Source organism: Bacillus rossius, chromosome 8 (genome assembly GCF_032445375.1).
Source record: "Bacillus rossius redtenbacheri isolate Brsri chromosome 8, Brsri_v3, whole genome shotgun sequence".
In the NCBI taxonomy this organism is placed as follows: domain Eukaryota; kingdom Metazoa; phylum Arthropoda; class Insecta; order Phasmatodea; family Bacillidae; genus Bacillus; species Bacillus rossius.
The window spans coordinates 42,630,989-42,653,330 of NC_086336.1; the positions used below are offsets into that span (position 1 = coordinate 42,630,989).

At 34.9% G+C, this 22,342-nt stretch overlaps 1 protein-coding gene across 4 annotated transcripts; it reads right to left on the bottom strand.

Moving 5' to 3' along the window:
• Positions 1-15,502: 15,502 nt before the first annotated feature.
• On the bottom strand, positions 15,503-21,745 carry LOC134534804 (uncharacterized). Of its 4 annotated transcripts, XM_063373395.1 has the most exons (6): positions 21,427-21,745; positions 20,757-20,899; positions 19,184-19,393; positions 18,789-19,060; positions 17,476-17,612; positions 15,503-16,028 (listed from the first exon to the last, which is right to left on the bottom strand). In XM_063373395.1, the coding sequence occupies exons 1-6, from the start codon at positions 21,648-21,650 to the stop codon at positions 15,803-15,805; spliced, it is 1,212 nt and encodes a 403-aa protein (XP_063229465.1). In that variant the 5' UTR covers positions 21,651-21,745; the 3' UTR covers positions 15,503-15,802. The 4 variants fall into 4 exon arrangements, 3 of the variants coding, with proteins under 3 accessions (XP_063229465.1, XP_063229464.1, XP_063229467.1); XM_063373394.1 differs by having other exon boundaries at positions 18,789-19,393; XR_010075542.1 differs by having other exon boundaries at positions 15,946-16,028; positions 17,181-17,612; positions 18,789-19,393.
• Positions 21,746-22,342: the final 597 nt, after the last annotated feature.

The window sequence follows — 22,342 nt, forward strand, 5'->3', positions numbered from 1 at the left end:
ATTAAACAGTTAATACTATAAATGTTTTCCTTGTCGCTGTGAACTTTGGTTTGTGCCATCTGCCACATATTACAGCAACGTGGTTATTACACATTTTCGTTCCTTGAACTTCCGTCGCATTCACGAAATGACTCCCACCAAATGCCGCATGCCGAGAGCTTAGATGTTTACACAACAGATACATTCAGTCCCGCATCCTGGACAGGTAAAATTTCAACTTGATAAATCCTCAACCCGGCTGAGGTTTGAACCCAGAATCTCTGGAACATTGGCCAAAATGTTAAGGTTCTTGATCACTGGGCCCTCTTCGCCAGCGAGACATTTATGATCTGAGGGAATTAGCGCGTATTTATCGGTGCAAAATAGTACAAAGTAATGAACTTCCACAAACCATGATAATAGATCATGCACACAATATATTGGTTAAATTATAAACACAAAGGCTATGTTCGAATTCATTTTAAAATAATCTGGGCGAAAATTTTTGATTATGTAGGGTGAAATATTAAATGAAATCTGAACAACCCCTTGATTGTTAGACCACCAAACAGACTTCCGTAACTAAGCGGTAGCCTCTCTCACAGGCGCACGTCGTCTATTCAAATCTGAAAGTGAGTTATTTTCCTTCAAGAAACTTTACACCCGTGGTTACTGCTACTTTAATATATAACTTGCAAAAATACTTTCGCTAGTCATAGCTTCAGACTTAAGTAAAGTACAAAATTGAATCAGAAGACAAACTTATTGTCTTTGATCGTCATACGTTATTCACATGACGAACGTACTAAGTCATAATTCGTTATCTTTATGCTTTGAAATTTTCAACTAAAACTTCTTAATGATTATTTGTTAACGTGAATAAAATGATACAGTAAACATATTTTACATATGGTGTTGAAAGGGATGATTTAAAAGTTTACTCACATCAATAAATAAGGATAAATAACATATATATATATATATATTTGTAAGTATCTTAACTTATAAGTTTAATTAATTGTTTAGTCAATTACTTAATCCCATTATGAACATATTGAATTATAATTTCATGAACATATACCATTGCTGGTTTACACTGATTGTCCTTGAAAAACCTCAAGATGAATACATTAATGATGAACTCATGAAAACATAGGGAAGAAGCCTATATAAGCTGATGTCAAATGTATCATGCCTTAAAAGCACAGAGAATTCCGTGGGATGTATTTAGTGGAGAAAAAATTGCAGCACAGACGAATACAGTTGCAACAAGAAAAGTAAATACATAAATACGACGATATTGAACAACAAAGTAAAATTGTGTTTTTTTTGTGTAACTTCTTAACTCTTGGTATACAGCGATTTATCGAAGTAATTTTGTGAATGGAATGGAAGTCAAACGGTGATACCATTGTGGTGGATAACGTGAACGTAAGTTCAAAAAAGCCAAAAGGAAACTTTATACGAGGGATGTTTTTTTTTCAACCTCCGAAAGGCTATATAAAAAAAGGAAATTTACGTAACATAGTAATTCTACCACCAAAAGTACAGTAGGGTCTTACTTATTTTAATACATAAAAGCCAAAACTATCGAGGCATTTGTCATATCGTAACACAAGCTTATCTATGCATGTTTCGAAGAACTTAGCCGCCAGTGAATAGAGATAAAAGGACTAGTGCCTTGATCTCCCGCTCCCTCACGACACCACTGTGAGGCGGGTGGACTAATCGCGCGGCGCACTGGCTCCCGCGTCAAGAATTATCGCAAGAATATGAAAAATGAGGCACAATACTCCGCACAATTAGTCCACCCGCCTTACAGCGGTGTCGTGAGGGAGCGGGAGATCAAGGCACTTGTCCTGTTATCTCTATTCACTGGTGGCTAACTTCTTCGAAACATGCATAGATAAGCTTGTGTTACGATATGACAAATGCCACGATAGTTTTGGCTTTTATGTATTTAAATAAGTAAGACCCTACTGTACTTTTGGTGGTAGAATTACTATGTTATGTAAATTTACTTTTTTTATATAGCCTTTCGGAGGTTAAAAAAACAGCCCTCGTAATATTACTATATAGTGAATTTTAACAAGATGCAAAATAATTTAATAAAATTCCTTGAAGAAAATCGGGCCAAAAACCGGGGTCTGGTAATTTTTGAAGACTTTCTTACTTTCATTCTATAGTTTGAAATCTCAGTATGCTTATAAAATCATTCAATAGTCGTCGTAGCTGTTCCGGCAACGGATTCTAGTGGCAGGTGAAGAAACTACGTCTGGTTCGCTTCAAAAAATGTAGCTGAAAACACAACTTGCCTCAACATTTATAACGCTCGGCATTTTTTTTTTTAAATAATTCTACATGAATTTTGTGTACGAGTTTCGTACTGTAGGTGTATAATGCTGTATTACCGTGATTGGATGTTTCACATCACCGGCGAGAACTTTGTGCTCTGCGGGACGATAACAATTGGAGTCCAACCCAGGTGCACGCGCTTGAAGTTTCTGTGCCGCCGAGTGCATTCGTGAAGCCTTTCTGCGCGACGTCACGCTACTGCTCGTTGCGCGTAAAGCCGTACGCGACGTGACCGTAGCCGCTTCGCGACGCATTAGCGCGCTGTTCAAACACCCCCCACTACCCCCCCCCCCCCCCCACACTCCCTCCACCAAGACAAACCCTCGTTTAAACTCGTTCCGGTGGCAAATATTGACGCCGCATTCGTTCGCGACCTAATTCCGCGCTCTGGTGCAGCGGCAAATTTATTTGCGTCCGTCAGTAGTGCAGGAAAGTATGTTCTGCGCCAGGGTCCTGGAGCGAAGAGCAAGGACCGTGTCAATTAAAAATCACGCGGACGTCACGGCGGCCATCTTGGATGACCTCGGCCTATGAACACCACCTCCAAAATTTGCCAAAAATTTCCATATATTACTCAATTTTTGCCAAAAATTCACCGAAATTCGGCATTTTTCTAGCTTTTAGGGAAATAATCCATTAAAATATCTATAAAAAATGTAAAAATATTTTTTTTTCTATTTTGAGGGGAAAATCCTTTTTTTTTTTTAGGAAAAACATTTCCCCGCCAAAACTAAACAAATTCGAAATTCGAAAAACCGCAAAAAAACTTTTGCCTTTGAAAGAAACAAAATTCCTATACGCGGCGTAAGACTCACAAAAGCAAGCCATCATAACAGCCGATATCACGACCTTGACCTTAAAGGTAAACTTGCAATTCTTTAATTTTGATAAAAATATTCTGAAAATACCAAATCCTGCATGCGATATGCTATGTGGTAAGTGATAGGTAACTTTGATTTTCAATTCAGTGAAGAACCAGTTGACCACAATAAATGCCGTAGTTCTATAAACAGCAATGCATTTCTGTTTTATTTACCTACTAAGAGGATTTAGCTGTGGTTTGCAATTGACTGCAACAATTTGAAGATGAAAAGACAACTCTTACAAGGAAATGTAAATTTTGTTAAATTATAGGCTATATTCCAAAAATTTGTAGAAATTTTTACCACTAGGGCATTGTGCCAATTTATCAAAATTGTTAAATAACCATAACGAAAACAAATATGTATTGTTGTACATTTTGCCAGATAACATTTTATTTTGCATGAAACAAACTGAAATTAGTTTCAGTGACAGACCGCCAGAGCCAAAATAAACATTTAAAGAGACTCTGAAACGTTTAATCATTATTTTCATCTTTGTGACAATGGCAGATAATGATTACGTTCATTTATTCGCAATCAAGCACGAGGTTGCGTTTTCATGATAAAAAAAGAAATCGCACTGAAATCTGATGTTGAACCATGAACGTTACAGCACCTGTTAAGTAGGGGAAGCTCAAATGTAAAAAAAGAACAGTGTTTTTATTGAGGTACATCAAAAAGCAAGAGTGTCATTTGAAATAAAAAAATAGTCAGTGGGAGAACACACACATATACACACACATACACACACACATATATATATCTTATATAAAATTCTTGTGTCACAGTGTTAGTTATCATACTCCTCCGAAACGGCTTGACCGTATGTGTATGCATATTCAGTAGGTCTGAGAATTGGCTACTATATATTTTTCATACCCCTAAGTGATAAGGCATAGTGGAGCTCGCAGCGGCTAGCAAAATAGGTATGCGTTCCTATACCATTCATCCAATTGCGATGAAATTTTGGTGAAATGTTATGCGCATGCCCGTGAAGGTTTCTGAGACGGTATAACTATTTTGCAATAGTTGGAGCACAAATCGTTTAAAAAAATGTGTTTATTTCATATTATATAGCGGCACTTCGTCTGTTTTTGTTGTATAAGTGCGCACGCATGACACATTTAAATATAAAAGAAAGTCAGAGATAGAGTGATATATATAGAGTGAGATAGAGAGAGACAGAGAGATAAGTTGAGATAGAGCGAGGTATAGAGAATGAAATGGGTTAGATAAAGATATATATAGATTTATATAGAATAGATAGAGATAGTGTGAGATATATATATAAATATGTAGATATAAAGAGATAAATAGCGATAGAGAGATACATAGATGTATAAAGATGTAGATAGAGATAAATATATGTTAAGAGTGATGGATAGATGATTTGTATATGTGTAACTACTTCAAACATATTACAAAACAAAACTGAATGAGGCATTGCAATGCATGCCGAGCATTAGCTAGATAATGGAATCTTTTCAATATTAGTAATCTGTTATTTTTAAGTTTTTTTCTATAGTGCTTTATAGAGTCTAGACTACATACAGACCACCAATTTTTAGATATATACAGGTAAATAACTATACACTCTCAGAACGTCTGTCGGGATCTGAAAGTGATATAAATTATTTTGCACACTTGACATTCAAATTAAGAAGACAATTACTGTCTACATCTGATTTAGAAAAAGGTCCCCTTCACCCTGTGTTCAGCCCGGACAACGCCGGGTACTACAGCTAGAAATTCCCTAGAAATAATTTATATGGCAAAACAACGTTTGCCAGGTCAGCTAGTGTATATATATATAACTCACAGGAGAGGGACCGATAGCAGTGTTAGAAAAATTCTGCTGTAACCAAATGTTATCCTGTTTTTATTTCAGAGGGTCGAAACACGAACTGCTAAAATATTGAGTGGCTTGACTAGTCAAGCCAAGCCGTCGAAAAGCAGGTTATTTAAATGAACTGATCCTGCATACGGCCTTCTTCTCGTCGGGTTGTGGACAGCGCGCCTGACTTGAGGCCGCTACCGGGAAAAAAAAAATTGAAACACGCAAACGTGTGATTACACCGAGGATGGGTGTTCGACAGTCTTCGCGTGCGCATGTGTGCATCTCCCGAGAACTGGCCCGTGTTTTAAGTGCCGGGATTTAATCGACCCGTCCTTCCAGCGCGCGAGGGCATCTAGGAGTGGCTTCGAAGACTACCTGTCGTCCTTGCTGGCCTCTGTGCTCCACCTCTCCTCGCCTCCTGGTCTCCTGGTATCCTGTTCCAGTCAGGCAGGCGCAGCTGAATAAGCGGAATTGCATGCAACCTCCCCAAAACCCACTCCACCACCAAAATTTTTGTTAAAAAAAATTAGTTGTCTGTAAAGTCGGTTTACGGACGATAGTTTAACGTGACAACGTCATAACAAAACATTGATGAAATGATTGCACAATTTTATGAATAAAATTGAATCACTTTTTATTGAATTATCACTATTTTGTTTGATACAAAGAATGAGTGAAAATAAAATGTACAATTTAACTGATAAATTTACTTTTATTTGCACTCATTAATTCAAATATGTTTATTACTTTAACGAAGAGATTTTTTAACTATAACTTTTATACATGATTGCTATTTAACTTCTTCCAATCTGTGTTATTCTGTTAAGGATAGGATGATGATAGGAAAAGTAGGAAACGAATGGGAGTGTTTCAAGTTTAATGTGCCTCGAAAAAGTCAAACCGATGGTTGATCCAATCGAGTGGAAGAGAGATAGATGCGGCGCAAGCGTTCAATGAGCGTAACGGGACAATGTGCGTAACGGGACACTTTTTCTTGCGTGAAGCCGGCGTTCATCGATTTATTAGACGTTGTCACGTCAAAAATATTATTTATTGATAAATAAAAACAATTCTGTAGTCCCGCCAAATTGGCATCCTATTCTACTCTCATTGGCTGTTGCGTTATGCGTTCGTAACAGAAATCAAACATACTTATTATTAATTTCCCTGCTATTCACACGACCTCTCTCTCTCTCCCTCCCTCATGCACAAGACCGCCACGCCTATTATGAATCAGTAGGTTCGAAAACATGGCGGTCGAATCTTGTGCCCAGGTGCACATGGCAGCCATGCTTATTGCTACCAAGATAATTCAACATCGTAAAAATTTTTTCTCCAAATTTCTGCAACTATAATCAATACACCACTCCGTTAATACACACCATTCCATAAATTAACTAAGCATGTTAGTAAAATTAATTTTTTTTAAATTTAACTCATTATGTGTAATAAATTTCAATGAGTGCTCATATATATAGTCAGTGTAGCCAAGTTCACCGAACGAGACCCTCGTGTTGTAATCAATTATTTCATTGTTTTTTATGCCATTATTTCCACAGTGTCTTGTACCGTTTCAGACTTTGTGTTAAATGTCATCTTGTGTTGTCAATTTATTGAATACAAGGATCGAAATTTAATTATTTGAATCAGTCTGCACGTTTTTATGCTGAGGGGTATTTCCTGTTTTAAAAATTAATAAACGTTATTATTTAAAAAATACTATTTATTAATTAAAACAAAAAATAAAAAAGATATCGTCAGATATAACCATTAAAATGAATTTATATGTTTAAAAAACTGCGTTGACATATTACTGTTCAGAGGTCACTGGATAATTATTTGGTAGTTAATATAGTTATTTACAAAACCCTACCAAAATTTGACGGATTTTTCACAATATTTCATTTTCTATAATTAATAGTAATATTTCAAGTGTGAACCGATTTCCTTCAGATCGTGTACACAGTCATGTGCATGGCCTGCTGTGCACTCGCTTTTTTTATTTTGCACCCAATTTACGGCCATGCCACACTGTAAAATTTTAGCTTCCAACACCTTCCGATATGTTGTATCAAATAAAGTTGGAGGGTCATGCGGTCACTGTAAACTTCCCTAGCACAGACATGTTCGTCTGGCAAGTGGGATTAGTTGAGTTTCCACAAAATATTTTGCATGTAGGACGGATTATAAAATATATTGTATGTTTAATACAATCGGCCAATCAAAATCGTGCATAGCGAAACCGGAAATGACATCCGTTTCCGTCACAACGATATTTTTAAAATGTTTAAGAACATGTGCGATTAAATAAGTTATAAAATTGGACTATCTTAAATGTTAATATGGATGTCATAAGAGAAAAAAAATCATGTGTAAAAAGGAAACTATGTTAGTAAAAAACATTATTAAAAAACATTGATTATTTAATTCATTATGTAATGAACATTATTGTGAATAAAATCGATACATTTTCAAACCATTAAAAAATGTGCAAATAGAATAACAAGTTCAAAAATTCCCTCAAGCCGCACTGTTGTGCATTATTTAATTTCAAAATTGAAATCAAAATAAATTTTGCGGTAGCTCGGACTCCAAATAAACTTTGATAGTGTGACATGATTCCAAATATATTTGAGGTCATCTGTACAAATATATTTGATGGGAAACTTTGGAAAACATTTCCCATCCAATAGTACACCCCATACTCTATGATCGAATATATTGGAGAACAATTTTTACAGTATGACAGGTCCTTTAGATTGTTAATGGCGGCAACTATTGCCATATTGACACAACTGATATTTTTAAATTAAAATTATTATGTTATGCAATATTAATAGATGGTATTATCATTCTGAAGAAATATTTTTCTAAACAAGTATTATTTTTTCTTAGGAGAAACTATTTATTTGCAGCAGCTAATAGCTAAAAAATAAAAATATTAATTATATCCTATTGTGAAAAAGAACATTTTCATATTAAACTGTACATAAATTATGAAAATAAATTTGAAACCAAGATGGCGTGTTTATGTTAAGTTTCCTTTGAAGCAAAATTTAATATTATCAGAATATGCTCTTGATTAAATGCAACAAGAAAATATATTTCCAAAATTCTCTTTCCAAATCATCCCTTTTAAAAATAATATATTTTCTACATTATAAAAATTTTTCATTGCCGTATAAGGTTTTGTCTAATACTTTTTTGCTTTGTTGCCAGACATAATCCAAAGAGAACAAAAGTTTGAACCAAAACCTTATAATGAAATAACAAAAAAATTACAAAAAAAAATATTAATTTAAAAAGGGAAATATGAACTAAGAATTTTGTATATACATTTTCTTATTGTATTTCAGCAAGAAATTCGTCTTATAATATTCCATTCTTATTTTTAAGAAAATTTAACTGAAAGACACCATCATGATTTCAACAGTTTTCATCATAAACTTTATTTTATTAATATTAAAAATTTGGGCTCTGATTTACCATAGTAAATAATTAATGGAATGTCTTGTTGTTTGTAATGACCGACCGAAACCAATAGTTACTCTTGTGGAATAATAGTTTTTTTAGCATCGAATATTTAATGTTTGGTTAGAATGACTATAACTATAAAAACATTGTCAATATACACTTATTTATAGTCTTAGAAAAATCAGCGTATAGTAAAATTTCAAAAAAAGTTTTACAACTTCTTATAATTAAATATGGCATATAGAATAATATTTTAAATGTTAACAAGCCGGGTAGTATAAATCTAGTAACAGTGGGCGCCATTTACTCTGTACTGCAATCTAAATGTGGGACGGACTATAGCATCTCTTTAACTAACTTCTTCTCTCTCTAGCCAAGCCTTTCTCCCGTCTCAGAAGCCACTTCGATTTAATTACACCTTCAAGGCCATCGTCTAAGTTTGTACTAAACGTCCAGGATGTGCCTGCATCCAACCAAGGGCGTATCTAGCTGAAAATGTAAGGAGTGAGATTTTTTGCAATTTTACCTCTTTAATTGGGAAACATGGGTCAATATCCTAACTAAGATTGTAGTTTCCAGGACTTCTCACATATGACCCAGTGGCTTTATTTAGTAAATAGTTTCTCTCAAAGTGTTGAAATATTAAAAATCAACTATTTGATAAATGTTTCAGATTTTTGCTATTTAAATTTTTATTCTCTCTTAATTTATTTTTTCCCCCACCACTTTGGAAGGAAGGGCAGTTTAATACGCACTCGCATCCTAACGGAACGCATTTGGGACTTCGTCCACATAAGCTGAGGGTTGCAACTAAAAATCGAATGACTACGTATGCACGTGTAGGGTTTCTATAGCGATATGGATGGCGGGTGAAAGATGAGAGGGAGCAGAAATGGAACGCATTCGGTGGGGGGGAATTGGATATACTCGAGAAAACCCTCGTTGGCTCCCCGCTTGGATTTGAACCTGGATCCCCTTAGAGGGTAGCAAGTTATAGTTTCACTCAGCCAACATTTGTAAAAAAACACATACGTGTACAGTTCCAAAGCGTATGGCAGGAGATATCCTCCAAAAACTGGCCCGATGGCGGATCTTCAGTATCCAGTCGATCGAATACGCGATGCTTCACGCCACATTCCAACATACAAGATGAAAGGTTCCAAGATTTTTCGGGTTTGCTAATCTGTGTTAAAAAAAACTGTTCGCTTGGTTGGAAGCGTGTTTGTGTAGGTGAGGCGGAAAGGTAATTGCGAAACTAGCGTCTAGTGCGGTTCATCCCCTGAGCGCATGGTTATTTAAGTAGTGGCCCTGACATTAAAAGGCGTTTAATTGAGGAAAAAAGCATAAAGTCGCTGTGGTACTTTTGAGAATCTATCCTGGGTGTTTCCAAAAAAATACAAAACATTTAGATTTAAAAAAGACGGAACTACCATCACCACCTCATCATTTTCTTAAATACTTCCTGTAAACAGATACCGCTAGGTATCCCGTGCGGTTTTTAAAAGCTTTTCACACCGTTATGAAGAGATGAGAGAACGAAAATGATGTTGGGCTTGTGCATCGCAGCGCATCCCCGTCCTCAAGAGACCGACCAAGAGACGCATTAAAAGTGACCATCAACCGGACGTTAACGCGCGCCAGTTGCCGAGTGAATGACGGCTCTCTCTCTCCAGCTCGTGCGTCAAGAGGTGTAGATGGTTGGCAGGGTGGAAGGGGAGAACGGGGATTTGCAGCCCCTAATTTCCTGCCGCAACCAACGACAGTGAAGACAGCAATCGTGGGCAATACGCCGTCTCTTCAACCATCTTCACCGCGGCTCGTAGCGCGTCAAACGAGCCACGACTAACCGTCACGTGAACGCCTTGCTCTGACGAAGATTAAAAAAAACCTTGAACAACGTGCAGTGGAAGAATATTCTCTGTTTCTTCTACTCACGCATACTAGTTGCTCTGCAATGTGTTAGTGCACCGGAACGCATTTTTAAACGTGCCTAATTGAACGAGGCCGAACTCCGTAGCGCAATCGAATGCACGCTGGCATTTAGCGTGAGGGATTTTGGATTCGTGTCTGGGGTAAGGCATGGGAGTGAATTTCAAAGATTTTAAAACTTGACACCGTTAAAAAGAAATTATTAAAATGAACATTTACGTTCTTAAAACATTAGTGATTAAAGGGGAAATGATTGGATCATTGGTAATTAAATAATCACAGCGAACCAATCATGTTATATTTAAAAAGAAAGAGAGATAAGACAATGAAATAGCATTTCATAGGGCGAAGGTTCGAATTCCTATACGCCAATTCTGATAAAATGAGCATAACCACAAAGATAATCTTGATGAGCTGAATAATGGGACGTGATTCTATAGTTGTAACATAAATACCTCATGTAAAAGTAGACAACACTTTCCTTATATCTATACTTTTTATATTTTATTACTTAGTAGTGTATAAATAGCGATACTGGGACTGGGTTCTCGATGGGATTGAAGATTGTTTATTTTTTTCCCCTCTGACCACCATCTTGGATTGTGACATCACGGCGGCCATCTTTTATGACCTGGACCTTTACCCCGGCGGCCATATTGTATCTGCCATATTGGATCCGCCATTTTGTTTTCTATAACTTTCCGACATATTCAAATCGAATGCCCAAGTTCTTAATGTTGCAATTTTTGTTACGCCTGCTATCTTTCAAATCAGTAATTATTATCAGATTTTGGTGGGGAAAAATTTAAAATTGATAAAAAAATTAATTAGTCAAAATAATTAAATATTATTTAAAACACGCACTTACATCCTCGGGTCGAACCTGGCGAGGACAAAAAATAAAAACAAGATAGATCCTTCCTCCACGGAAGCCACAGGCAGACTGACTTACCACCACTAATGTCAAGGTATAATATCGCCAGCTAGTATGATGTCATGTACTAATGTCAAGGTATATATTGCCAGCTAGTATGTTGTCATGTCTGCCATCTTGTTTTCGTATGCTGGATGACACCATCTTGTTTTCGTCTGCTAGAGTGCACTACCACCGTGTTAGTTTAATTTTTACCTGCTAGAGTGCAGCAATAATTTATTATTACTATGGCACCAGCTATTTTGAAATTTGGGCACCATCTTGAAAATTCGTAATTATTTAGAACTTCATACTACCTTACTATCAAAATTATTCGAATTTATTTGAAACCATCTTAATATTATCCTAACCCTTTATCCAAAACAAACATTTATTCACCCACGTATTAGTGCAAGGGATAAAGAGTGGTGTTTTAAGGTCAAAAAATTTACTTCTACCTTAGTATGCATAATATGAAAAAATCTTTCTAAGCTATTCAATGGTGGAAGCATTGAGTTAAAAACATTCAAAACATTTTCCCTGCATGTAATATGAAAAAATATTTTATCGATCATTTTGTAATATTCTATGTTAGAGAACATATATGATGTTGTATACATTAAGTTTAGGAAACTATGCAGAAGTTTATAGTAATTACCAGAATAAGTAATTACTACAAAATCTACCTACAACTGAAGTTCTTGCTAAAGGGGATATATATTTTTTTAATGTTTAGCACTTAATGTGTCGTGTGTTTATGGAATAACGAAATCTTTCTTCTATTCTGCTTTGTAAACTGGCATGCCTAAGAGTTTACCAGAAGGTAGAAAAAATTAGGCATCGTGTAGTGTAGGATTAATGAACACTATGTCAGTGGTATTGTTTGTGTTAATAGATTTTGACATATATTTTGACAATTCGCAATAGAATGTCAAAGAAATCAACCCCCTTCTTATTTTGATAAAATAAATATTTATAATTGGACTTACTGACAAAATTATTCATTAGTATGCATTTGGTTAAAGGGACTATAACTTACCATATCCAAAAAATTTAAAATAAGTGGTTCCATCACATACACGTGTGTATTATTTAATTATTTGTCTCGACAAAATACATCAACAGGTCTCGATCCCTTGTTGAAGTAAATATTTGTGGCATAATGTAACTATTATTTCAACAACAGATTATAAATTTACATGCTTTTCGTGCCAATTATAATTATTTTATGTATATAAAAAAAGGGAATCGTAGCCAAATATATGGTCGAATTCAAAATGGTGGGTTTGGTCTCCCTTACACGGAAGTGTCACTTTTCGGAACACTGTCAGAAGCCCACGACGATCCAATTTAGAAGTCCGCCACTTTGAAATCCGACGGCAAAACACTCTTTGTTCACCTACCGGACGCCATTTTGGTTTCCAAGAACATTCTTCCGATAGAACTCACTTCGCGTCGTGTTATTTTTATCTCCCCCTTTTTGATACTGACAAAGGTGATATAAATACCTATACACTCACTGAAGGAAGTGTCACACACACACATTTTGCGCCCTTCTAGGGCCGAAGGAAAAAAGCACGGTATAAATACACGCCGATATCCTGTCTGCTTTTATTTTATCTTCGGAGCTACGACCCACTAGGCGCATCGAAACTGTTCTGCGGCAGAGACTAAATGTCGCCACACACACGCGCCATCACGTGACCGCAGCCATCGTGCTGGATGGATCTCAGCAAACTTTGATGAGGGGAAGGGGGTGGTAACGTATGGGGTCTAGACATCCCAGAAACGTTATGAAAATGGTAACAATTTGCGGTAGGCTGTTTAGTGACGCAGTCCATATAACTGTTAAAAAGATATATATATATATATCATATATATATATCATATATATATATATATATATATATATATGAGAGAGAGAGAGAGAGAGAGTATGTGAGTATGATTGTTTGCAAGAAATAAACTCGAAAGCTACTTGACTGATTTCAAAACATATTTCACTGTTATAGATAGAAAATCTATTCGAGTTTAACACAGGCTAAGTTTTCCTAATATACGAGGGCTGTTTTATTTCAGCCTATGATGGGCTATAAAACAAGACAAATTTACAGAACATATAACTTTATCACCGAAAGTACAGCAGGGCCTTACTTATTTTTTCTACATAACCGCCAAAACAATTGAGGCATTTTTCATATCGTAACACAAGCTTATTGATGCCTTCTTCGAAGAAGTTAGCCGCCAGTGAATAGAGATCCAGACCCAGCCTGGATACTTCTCTCCCTCACGACGCCGCTGTGACGCTGGTGGACTAATAGTGCGGCGCACTGGCTCCCGTGTCAAGGGAACCACACATAACTTAGAACAGTCGTAACTTAGAAACTTAGAAAAAAATCCACGTAACTTAGAACTGTCATAAGTTAGAACGATCATAGCTTAGAAACACACAGCTCAGGATCACACAACTTATAAACGGCGTAACTTATAAAGTAATAACTTAGAACTATCACAACTTAGAAACTCACAACTTAGAACGGTCATAACTTAGAAACACGTAACTTAGAAACACACAACGCCGAACCACATAACTTAGATCTATCATAACTTAAAAACACACAACTTAGAACATGCATAACTTAGAAGTTTCTATCTTGTGTGTTTCGAAGTTATGTGTTTCCAAGTTGTGTGTTTCTAAGTTGCGTGTTTCTAAGTTATGTGTTTCTAAGTTGTGTATTTCTAAGATGTGACAGCACCCCCCGTGTCAATAATCATCCCAAGCTTTTCTAATAGTGGACAAAATAGGGGACAAAAAGTTCCCCAACACGACGCGGAACACTGAGTCTACGCGACGCTGCAATGTTGCATGATGTAGAGTAAAGTTGCTCGGCTCATGTACACGACCCGGGACATGTTACCTGCTCCCGCTCCGAGAGCGGGCACACGTGCAGCCCGGCTGTACCACAACAAACATTGTTGATGAGAGTAGACGCGCGCGCAATGAGCTACTCAGCACGTCAGCAGCGTGGAAAAAACGAAACCATTCATTAACCTATATCGACCTTTGCCAACGCTACGCATTAATGCGAGACACTTTAGAATAGCAAATAAAAAAAACATAAAACATATTTTAACTCGGGGGAGGACATCGCCAAAGAGCTAAACTTGAGGAGGAAATACATCGAGCCAAAAACTCACACACACAATCCGGTCACAGTTGAGTATCAACTTTTATTTCTCTTTGCAGCCAAGAAGTTTCGCACCCAAGGTCTCTTCTTTCTTTTATTAGGTAGACTTCAAAGAAATACTACCTATTGTAGCCGTTACCATGGTACGACTTTCGAAATTTTTATATGTTTTTTTGTTTCATGGTCCGTAGACCCAAAAACCATCGTCAACACAAAAGTGTGTGTGTGTGTGTTTATATATATATATATTGTGGACACGATAACCATCGCAATTTTTCACAAATCACTTTCCAACTGATACATAACATCTAGTATAGTCCATCCACGGTAACCTCCTACTTTTCTGAAGCCCTGCTTTTCACCGGATCTACTTTAATGTCACTATGTATCCTTCCGCCGTATGTAAACAAAAACATTGCCATGTGACAAATGTCAAATGGTTTGTTTACAATCACCAGCTGTCAAAACAATGTGTGTATGTATGTATATATATATATATAAGTAATTTTAATATGATCTAAGTATACATGTATATGTTCATAACATTATTTATGATACCCAATGGTAAAAATATTAAAAAATAAGTTTGTTAGCTAAAGAAATAACATATAATTTAAAGTAAATTTTTAGGAGAATATATAAATTTACAACATTTATGTAAGCAATAAATATCATCATTTAGTACAGTTCAACACAGTTTTCTGCATCTGAAAAAAAAAGTATTGTAAATTATACATATGGCTGTCCATCTAAGCAATCTGGAAAAGACTAAGGATTGAAGGTTTAATAAAATTAACAAATTCAGATGAAAACATTTAAAAATGAATTTTCTTCTTTTATTTAATAAACCCCTACCATTTTGCCGGTTAAGGCCACAAATAAAAATATGGTTATATACATTTTCCTGAGTATACTTATTAGACAAAATCATAATTTTATGAACAGTAAAATTGTGGTAAAGAATTGACAGTAATTTCTATACCACTTATATGCATTATTTATTTGTGGCCCTGGATGGGGACTGGCTTTTTGTTTTCCAAGTAAGTTCACTGAAAAATGAAGACACACAACAAAATAAAATGTTTCACATACACCTATACGAATCCAGAAATGAAATTTATTATTAATTTCATAATACGTGTAATATAAAGTTAATACATAAAGTTCCAGTAATCAACATACTTAATGGGAATGCATAAAAGAAAAAAAAAATGTTTCAAACCCCAATACTTACAGTTGCCCAGGTGTTTATTACATACAGACCTCAATAAGAACACCCGGGTAAATCATCAAGAGGAACTGCCAGTACTTCACTGTCTCCATCTACTTGCTGTGTCGTAACCTCAAATTCTTCGCTGTCACTGTCTTCACTTGAACTATCCTCGCCGAGGTGGATGATGAGTGGAGGAATGGTGCCGCTGTCTATGTGGACTTCTCTCTCCCAGTCTGCTTGAATTAGCTTCTCCACGTGATCCACACACCTCGCCCATCTAAAAAAATTAATGTATACAGTAAAACCTCTATATAAATGACCTGTTTATAGCAAAAACCACTCTATAACAAAATATGTTTGTTTCTGTCAAAACGGCATAGTAAACAATGCATGGCATGCTCTTTATTACATACAATTTTGAACTCACTCCACAAGAAACTATTTTTAAACACAACAAAACTCATTTAATGTGTTTTCCTCAACTATCAAAGCTATTATTTAATACTTGAAGTAACATGTTTTGTTTTATGTTATCTGAAAAAAAAAATTATAGTGGTTTATTCAAGATATAATAAAGCTGTAAATATTATATATGTTATCAATAAAGGCTTAGAATGCATATGATAAAATATTTATTTCATAAGTTTTGTGTTTGTTTTTGGTTAAAATTTGTCCCAGACAAAAACAGTGAGATATAGCGAAAATTTAATTTTTTGAATAGTTTTGATGATTTACTGTATATGTATTTCACTATAATAACATAACTTTTGAAAATACTAATGTGCAAGAACTACATGTGTAAATACCTATTCAAGTTCGCTAGATGAAAATATTCAAAATTCTCTACGTTGAAATTTTATCTGAATATTGAAATCTGCCTACAGCACTGAACCCACCATAACTTTAAAGTCATTGACACAAGATTAAGCATAACAGAAAGTAATATCACAATTACTAATAAATACAAAACTATTTATGGAAATGAAACAATTGAAAATGGACTGCAATTACAAAAAAAAAAACCTTGCAAATAAGTCACCACTGTTAGATCCAGAAACTACACAGATATGTATGAATCACATGGGAATAAAATTACAAACACAAACACAAACACGAACACAAACACATACATGCAACACATTTTCAAAACGACAACTACACAAATTCAAACCACTTATTTTTACCAATTGTTTTAAAACTGTATTACTGGTATATGAATATACACAAAATGATAATCACACTATACACACACTAGCACACAAAGTTATCAAAAGGAATGGTAGGACCAGGCTGCTAGGCAACAATACTTACGTATTATGTAAAAATGTATGGTAAGGGTTTTGCTGAAGCTTGAGGAATGTTCTACAGGAAAATAAAACAATTTCTACTTCAAAAGGAATACCCCATTGGTCATGCAACATGAAAATACCTCTCTGGTGTGGAAGCATCAAGAGCCTCTTTCCAGATGGCTGCAACTGCATCATTGTCAAATCTCTTGGCCCGCCCCACGTTACTATTGTAATGGTGTTTACATTGAGCCCAAACTAGTTCGATTGCATTATAGTGGCAGTGATAGGGTGGGAGTCTTAGAATTTCGTGGCCATAGTTACGAGCCAACTCGTCTACCTCATATCTGAAAAGTGTGTTAGAACAAGGTGTATACGTAATTTTTTGCAACTATCTCACTTTTAAAGAAATGCTGTGAAAAAAACGAAATAATATACCGTATTCGGGGCTTGTTTTGTTTAGCTATTCTCAGCAGCTCCACTTTCAACAAATTATTTTCATGTTTTATCCCATTCTTCTCCAGCCACGCGATTAGTGCAGCCTTGGTCCAGTTCGTTGTAGGTGTTTTCTCAACCTACGTTATGCCAACATTTAACTAAATACTCAAGTAGCTGATAAGAATTCATGACAGTAGAACCCTGTTACAATTTTACTGCTTATAAAGTTTTCCTGCCTATAATGTATTATTTTTCAAGTCCAATATTTTCCCTATAAGGACAATGTATTTAATTCCTGGATATAATGTTTCACAAATTATGCGTTTCGTGCTTGTAATGTTCACTTCATAAAATTTTAGAAGAAAAAAAAATTAAAAGCCTTTGTCTATACTGTCTATGTATATGTGTATGTTAGCAGTTAACTGCCTGTTGACACCCTTGGAAAACAAATAAATTCATAAATTTTTAGCCATTCTGTGTGTTTTCAAATGTATTCACTTAAATCACATGTTCAAGTGGCAAAAGAACTGGACTTAAGCATTTCCACTGTAAACACTGTCGTGAATTATGACAATTTTACAGCAATGAGACAATGTGTAAGTAAAGACAAAGCAGATAGAAGCTGGAAGCACCATGATGTTAAAGAAAAATTGTTTTTGGCTTGCTACAAGCAAATTGGAGCATCAAATATATCTTTATGCAGCTTGTTGAGTCCATTGGCAATAAATCCACACTAAAAAGTTCGAAATTGAATTTCCTGCTTATGTTTTTTTTTTCTTGTAGCCCCTTAAAAACAAATTATAACAGGGTTCTACTGTACTTATGCAAAGCAAACAAGTGTTTTGGCATATTGTCGTAATGAATTTCTAAATTTAACAAAGCATGTTAGTTTAGTGACTAGAAATTTTTTTGAAAATATTATTTTAATTTATTAAGTAGGGCAACAGAGCATTCATAAAGTGGGTCCTTTTACCAAACAAGTAATTATGTCATTTTCAAATGCTGTTTGCAATAAAAAAATTTTATTTGGTATTTCAAACCCTCTACTAAATTAGTTTGCACTACAATGTAATTCAATTACATTATATATATATATATATATATATATATATCTGTGTGTGTGTGTATTCAATTTCAGCTCAAACATTATAGTTTATAAAAATGTAGTGTAGGCATACTATTAAGATAACAATTATTGCTGGCAAAATGTATTAGTCTCGAATATTCGTACTTATACACAATAATAAACACATGTAAATTTTTCACATTACAATTTGAGCAATAAAAAGACACTGCTTTACCATTGCACATACCTGGGTGCTGTGATATGAAGCATTGTCCATTATGATGACACTGGGTTCCTCAAGATGCACCAACATGTCTTCAAACCACATCAAGAAAGTTTCCCCATTCATCTCGCCATGGTAGTCTGCAGTCTTCTGACCTGAAACAAAAAGTAATCCTGCTCCTGGCACAAAGCCAGTGCGCCCTCCAGCATTAACAACAATAAACCTTTTACCATCTCCAACAGTACGTCTCTTCGCAGATTGTAGACTCTTGTCCTGCCATGACTTTGATACAGTTCCTGAAAAATATATGAAATGGAAATGAAATACTTTGTATTGGACCACAGAACAAATTTTCAAATAAATTAATGCCTTGCCTCTCTGGAAAATCCATGTTTCATCAACAAATATGAAATTGGCACCTCTTTCTTTTTCTTCTTTATACTTTCTCAAGAAATCTATTCGCTGCAATACTATGTTTTCATTCTCTATCAAAGCTTTTCGTCCATCAACAGTTGTCCATGAAAATCCCATCTTCTTTAACAATTTATGAAGACTTGATCTTCCACCATAATAATCTATTTGTCTTTCCCTGATTTCTTTCAAAATGGTGTCGACTGTAACATTCAAACCTGTAAATTTATTGCATACATTAACAATACATGAAATAACAGAGGTACACAAAACTAAGCGAAACCACAACCCCGTAGAAGATAATTTAAGTGCACAATTTACATTTATTAAATAGTTTTAATAAACTTACATTTCAAAAATACTTTTAAATTAATTTAAATTTTGTAGTTTGCTTAGAGGAATTATACATTGCAGTATTTTTGTCTGCAATGATATGACGATTATATTGCGCGTTTGTATTGAAGTTGTGTAAAACATTAGTATTTCAGCATTCAATTTAGCAATCAATAAGTTACAAGCTCTACACTGTGTTGTAGGTAAATGTTTTGTATCGAGTATCCCATGTGATCCCTAGATCTTTATGCATGAACCTGTACATCCTATTGATCGTGTGGTGCATGCTTTTTTTCATTTATTCAGATCAAAGATCCTGAACATAATCAAATATTGTGGTATAGCAAGAATAATTATCATAAGTTTAATAAAACATATATATTTTCATTATTATTCAACTTTAAATCATAACTCATTACTACATCACAGGTTTTTAGTTTTGGTTTTGTACAGGATTTTTAAACGTAATAAATTAGAAAAGCAAGCATCATAAATCACAGGATCAATATTTGCAGGATCATGCGATCAGGATCAATGTATCTAATCGGATACGCGATACTAAACTTTTACTGTTTTATAACCTTCTGTTACTTCATACACTAACACACAGTTTGTCTGGCTAAGTTGTGTTTTCATATGATACTTCATTACAATGAAGTAGGCCTATTGTTTATAAAATAACAATACCCCTATATTTTCTAAAGGGTTATGCAGGGCATGACACTATTTTGCAATAGAATATATATTGTACTGGACCCTGCCACACAGTACAATTTAGCCAATTAAGTATCCCAATTTTTTTTAATAACCATGCTTGCTTAGACCACAACTCACTAATTTGTAACCAATTACTGCTAAAGCGCACAACTGGATATTATTGATACTGGAAATAGTCATTATTTAACCTTCTGATACATCATAAAAGTTGAGGTTATTTAATATGTATACTGTGTATAACGATATAAACATTACTTGTAGTTTTAGAATGTAACAATTTTCTTTCTATCTTTAACCTAACCTTAAAAGGACGTGTACCTATTTCATATGTTGCACAATATTCTATATATCAATACCATATCAATAAAGAAACCTAACAAACCACCCAAAAATGTTAAGTATTTTTAAAGGACAGATGATATCGGAAAAAAACTGAACCGGTCAATCTGCATATGGATATATGAAATGAATACAATTAAGTAGGGCCTACCCCAGTGATATTGAAACTACTCTTCAGTATCAAATTTTTACCTTCAGCGTACATCCTGTAAATTGCATTCCTGATTGCATTTACTGTGAAATCGTCGACTGTGTCAAGTGACTTTCCTTCCTGTGGCCTTTTTTTCCTCTTTTTTCCTGGTGTTGAAACTTCTTCAATGTCTTTCTTGTAGTACCTAACCAAAAAAAAAAAACATTTGTCATAACACTTCCGGGGACCCGTTCACAATACGCAGTTAGGCAGTGTTCCAAATATGGCATTTTGTCACAAATATTTGCTTTGTGGTCACTAAATGGAAACATGACAGACTTTGTCCACGAAATTAATGAAGTGTTTTTTTATTTATTTTGTGATCTCCCAAACAGATGAAAAACTAATTAAATGCAAATTATAAAATCACTCCCTTATGTTATAGTTAAACCTATCATAAAGTTTATAAACATCGTTATAAACAAACGTGTATCACACCCATAAAAATACTTGAAAGTGCCTATATTGTTATTGTTAGGACCTGAGTAGGCCTAATATGATTTTAGGTTAACTTTTCAACAGAGACGCCACATGGCGGTGTTGTCTCACACCAAAAAATATAAATTGGAAATAAAACACAAAAAAACTCGTGAGTTAAAACACAGGCCGACAATACTTAGGACACAGTCGATATTTTTTTTACGTGCATGAATACGAAAAAAGCCTACTTACTTGAGAACAGTTGACTTTGCGATGTTGAGAAGAAACGCGGTCGCCTGCGTAACGTCACATTTCTTCAAGTCGCCTTTTCTAATTAAAACATATAAGTTCTGAGCGACGTTAATGATGTCCATCTGACGCTGCGACGAAGTAGCTTTCCCCATCCCGGAACCAATTACCTTTACAGCAATCACAAGAACCACACAAAATATCAAAACGATAACAAATTCCATCATTACAATAGTAGATAATAAATAATATAACAAAGTTAAAATACACAATATTAACACAAAATCCTGAAACACAAACTGTACGTTATTTCACGGTCAGTAATATATATAAACATACTGCAATATGGCGTACAGACTGCAGACTGCAGACAAACGGCTGAAAGAGAAAACAAACAAGTGACTATTAACATTATTAATGCGCGACCACGGTTTCGGCACGTAATATTTTTTTACCGTTAACATAACGTTTTTATTTCACCAGAGATTTAAAAAAATGTTCAAACTTAACAAATACCCAAACAAATTCTTAAATACACGCGGAAAGTCAAAAAATATATATTTTGGCTATGGAACTATTTCGTTCTAATCATTGCCAACACACCACTTCTCTCACTGTTTCATTTACACACATGCGAGATCATTAATATTAATAATATTGTACATAGATAGTTACTTTTTTTGTAAAATTTTATTTAACATCATTATACGGTAATTTAGTGTTAATGCATGTTTAATATGCATATGATGGAAAGTATTTTTGCAAACGAACCAAACATGCTGCATCCTGGTGTGTTTTTTCAAAGGTTCGTTTAAAAAAGTAGGAGGTTACCGTGGATGGACTATAGTGTAAAATCTTGGTCGAATTCGTTAATGGGAAATATCTGACCAAAGAGGTAGGAATGGGGAAGGTTTTTGAA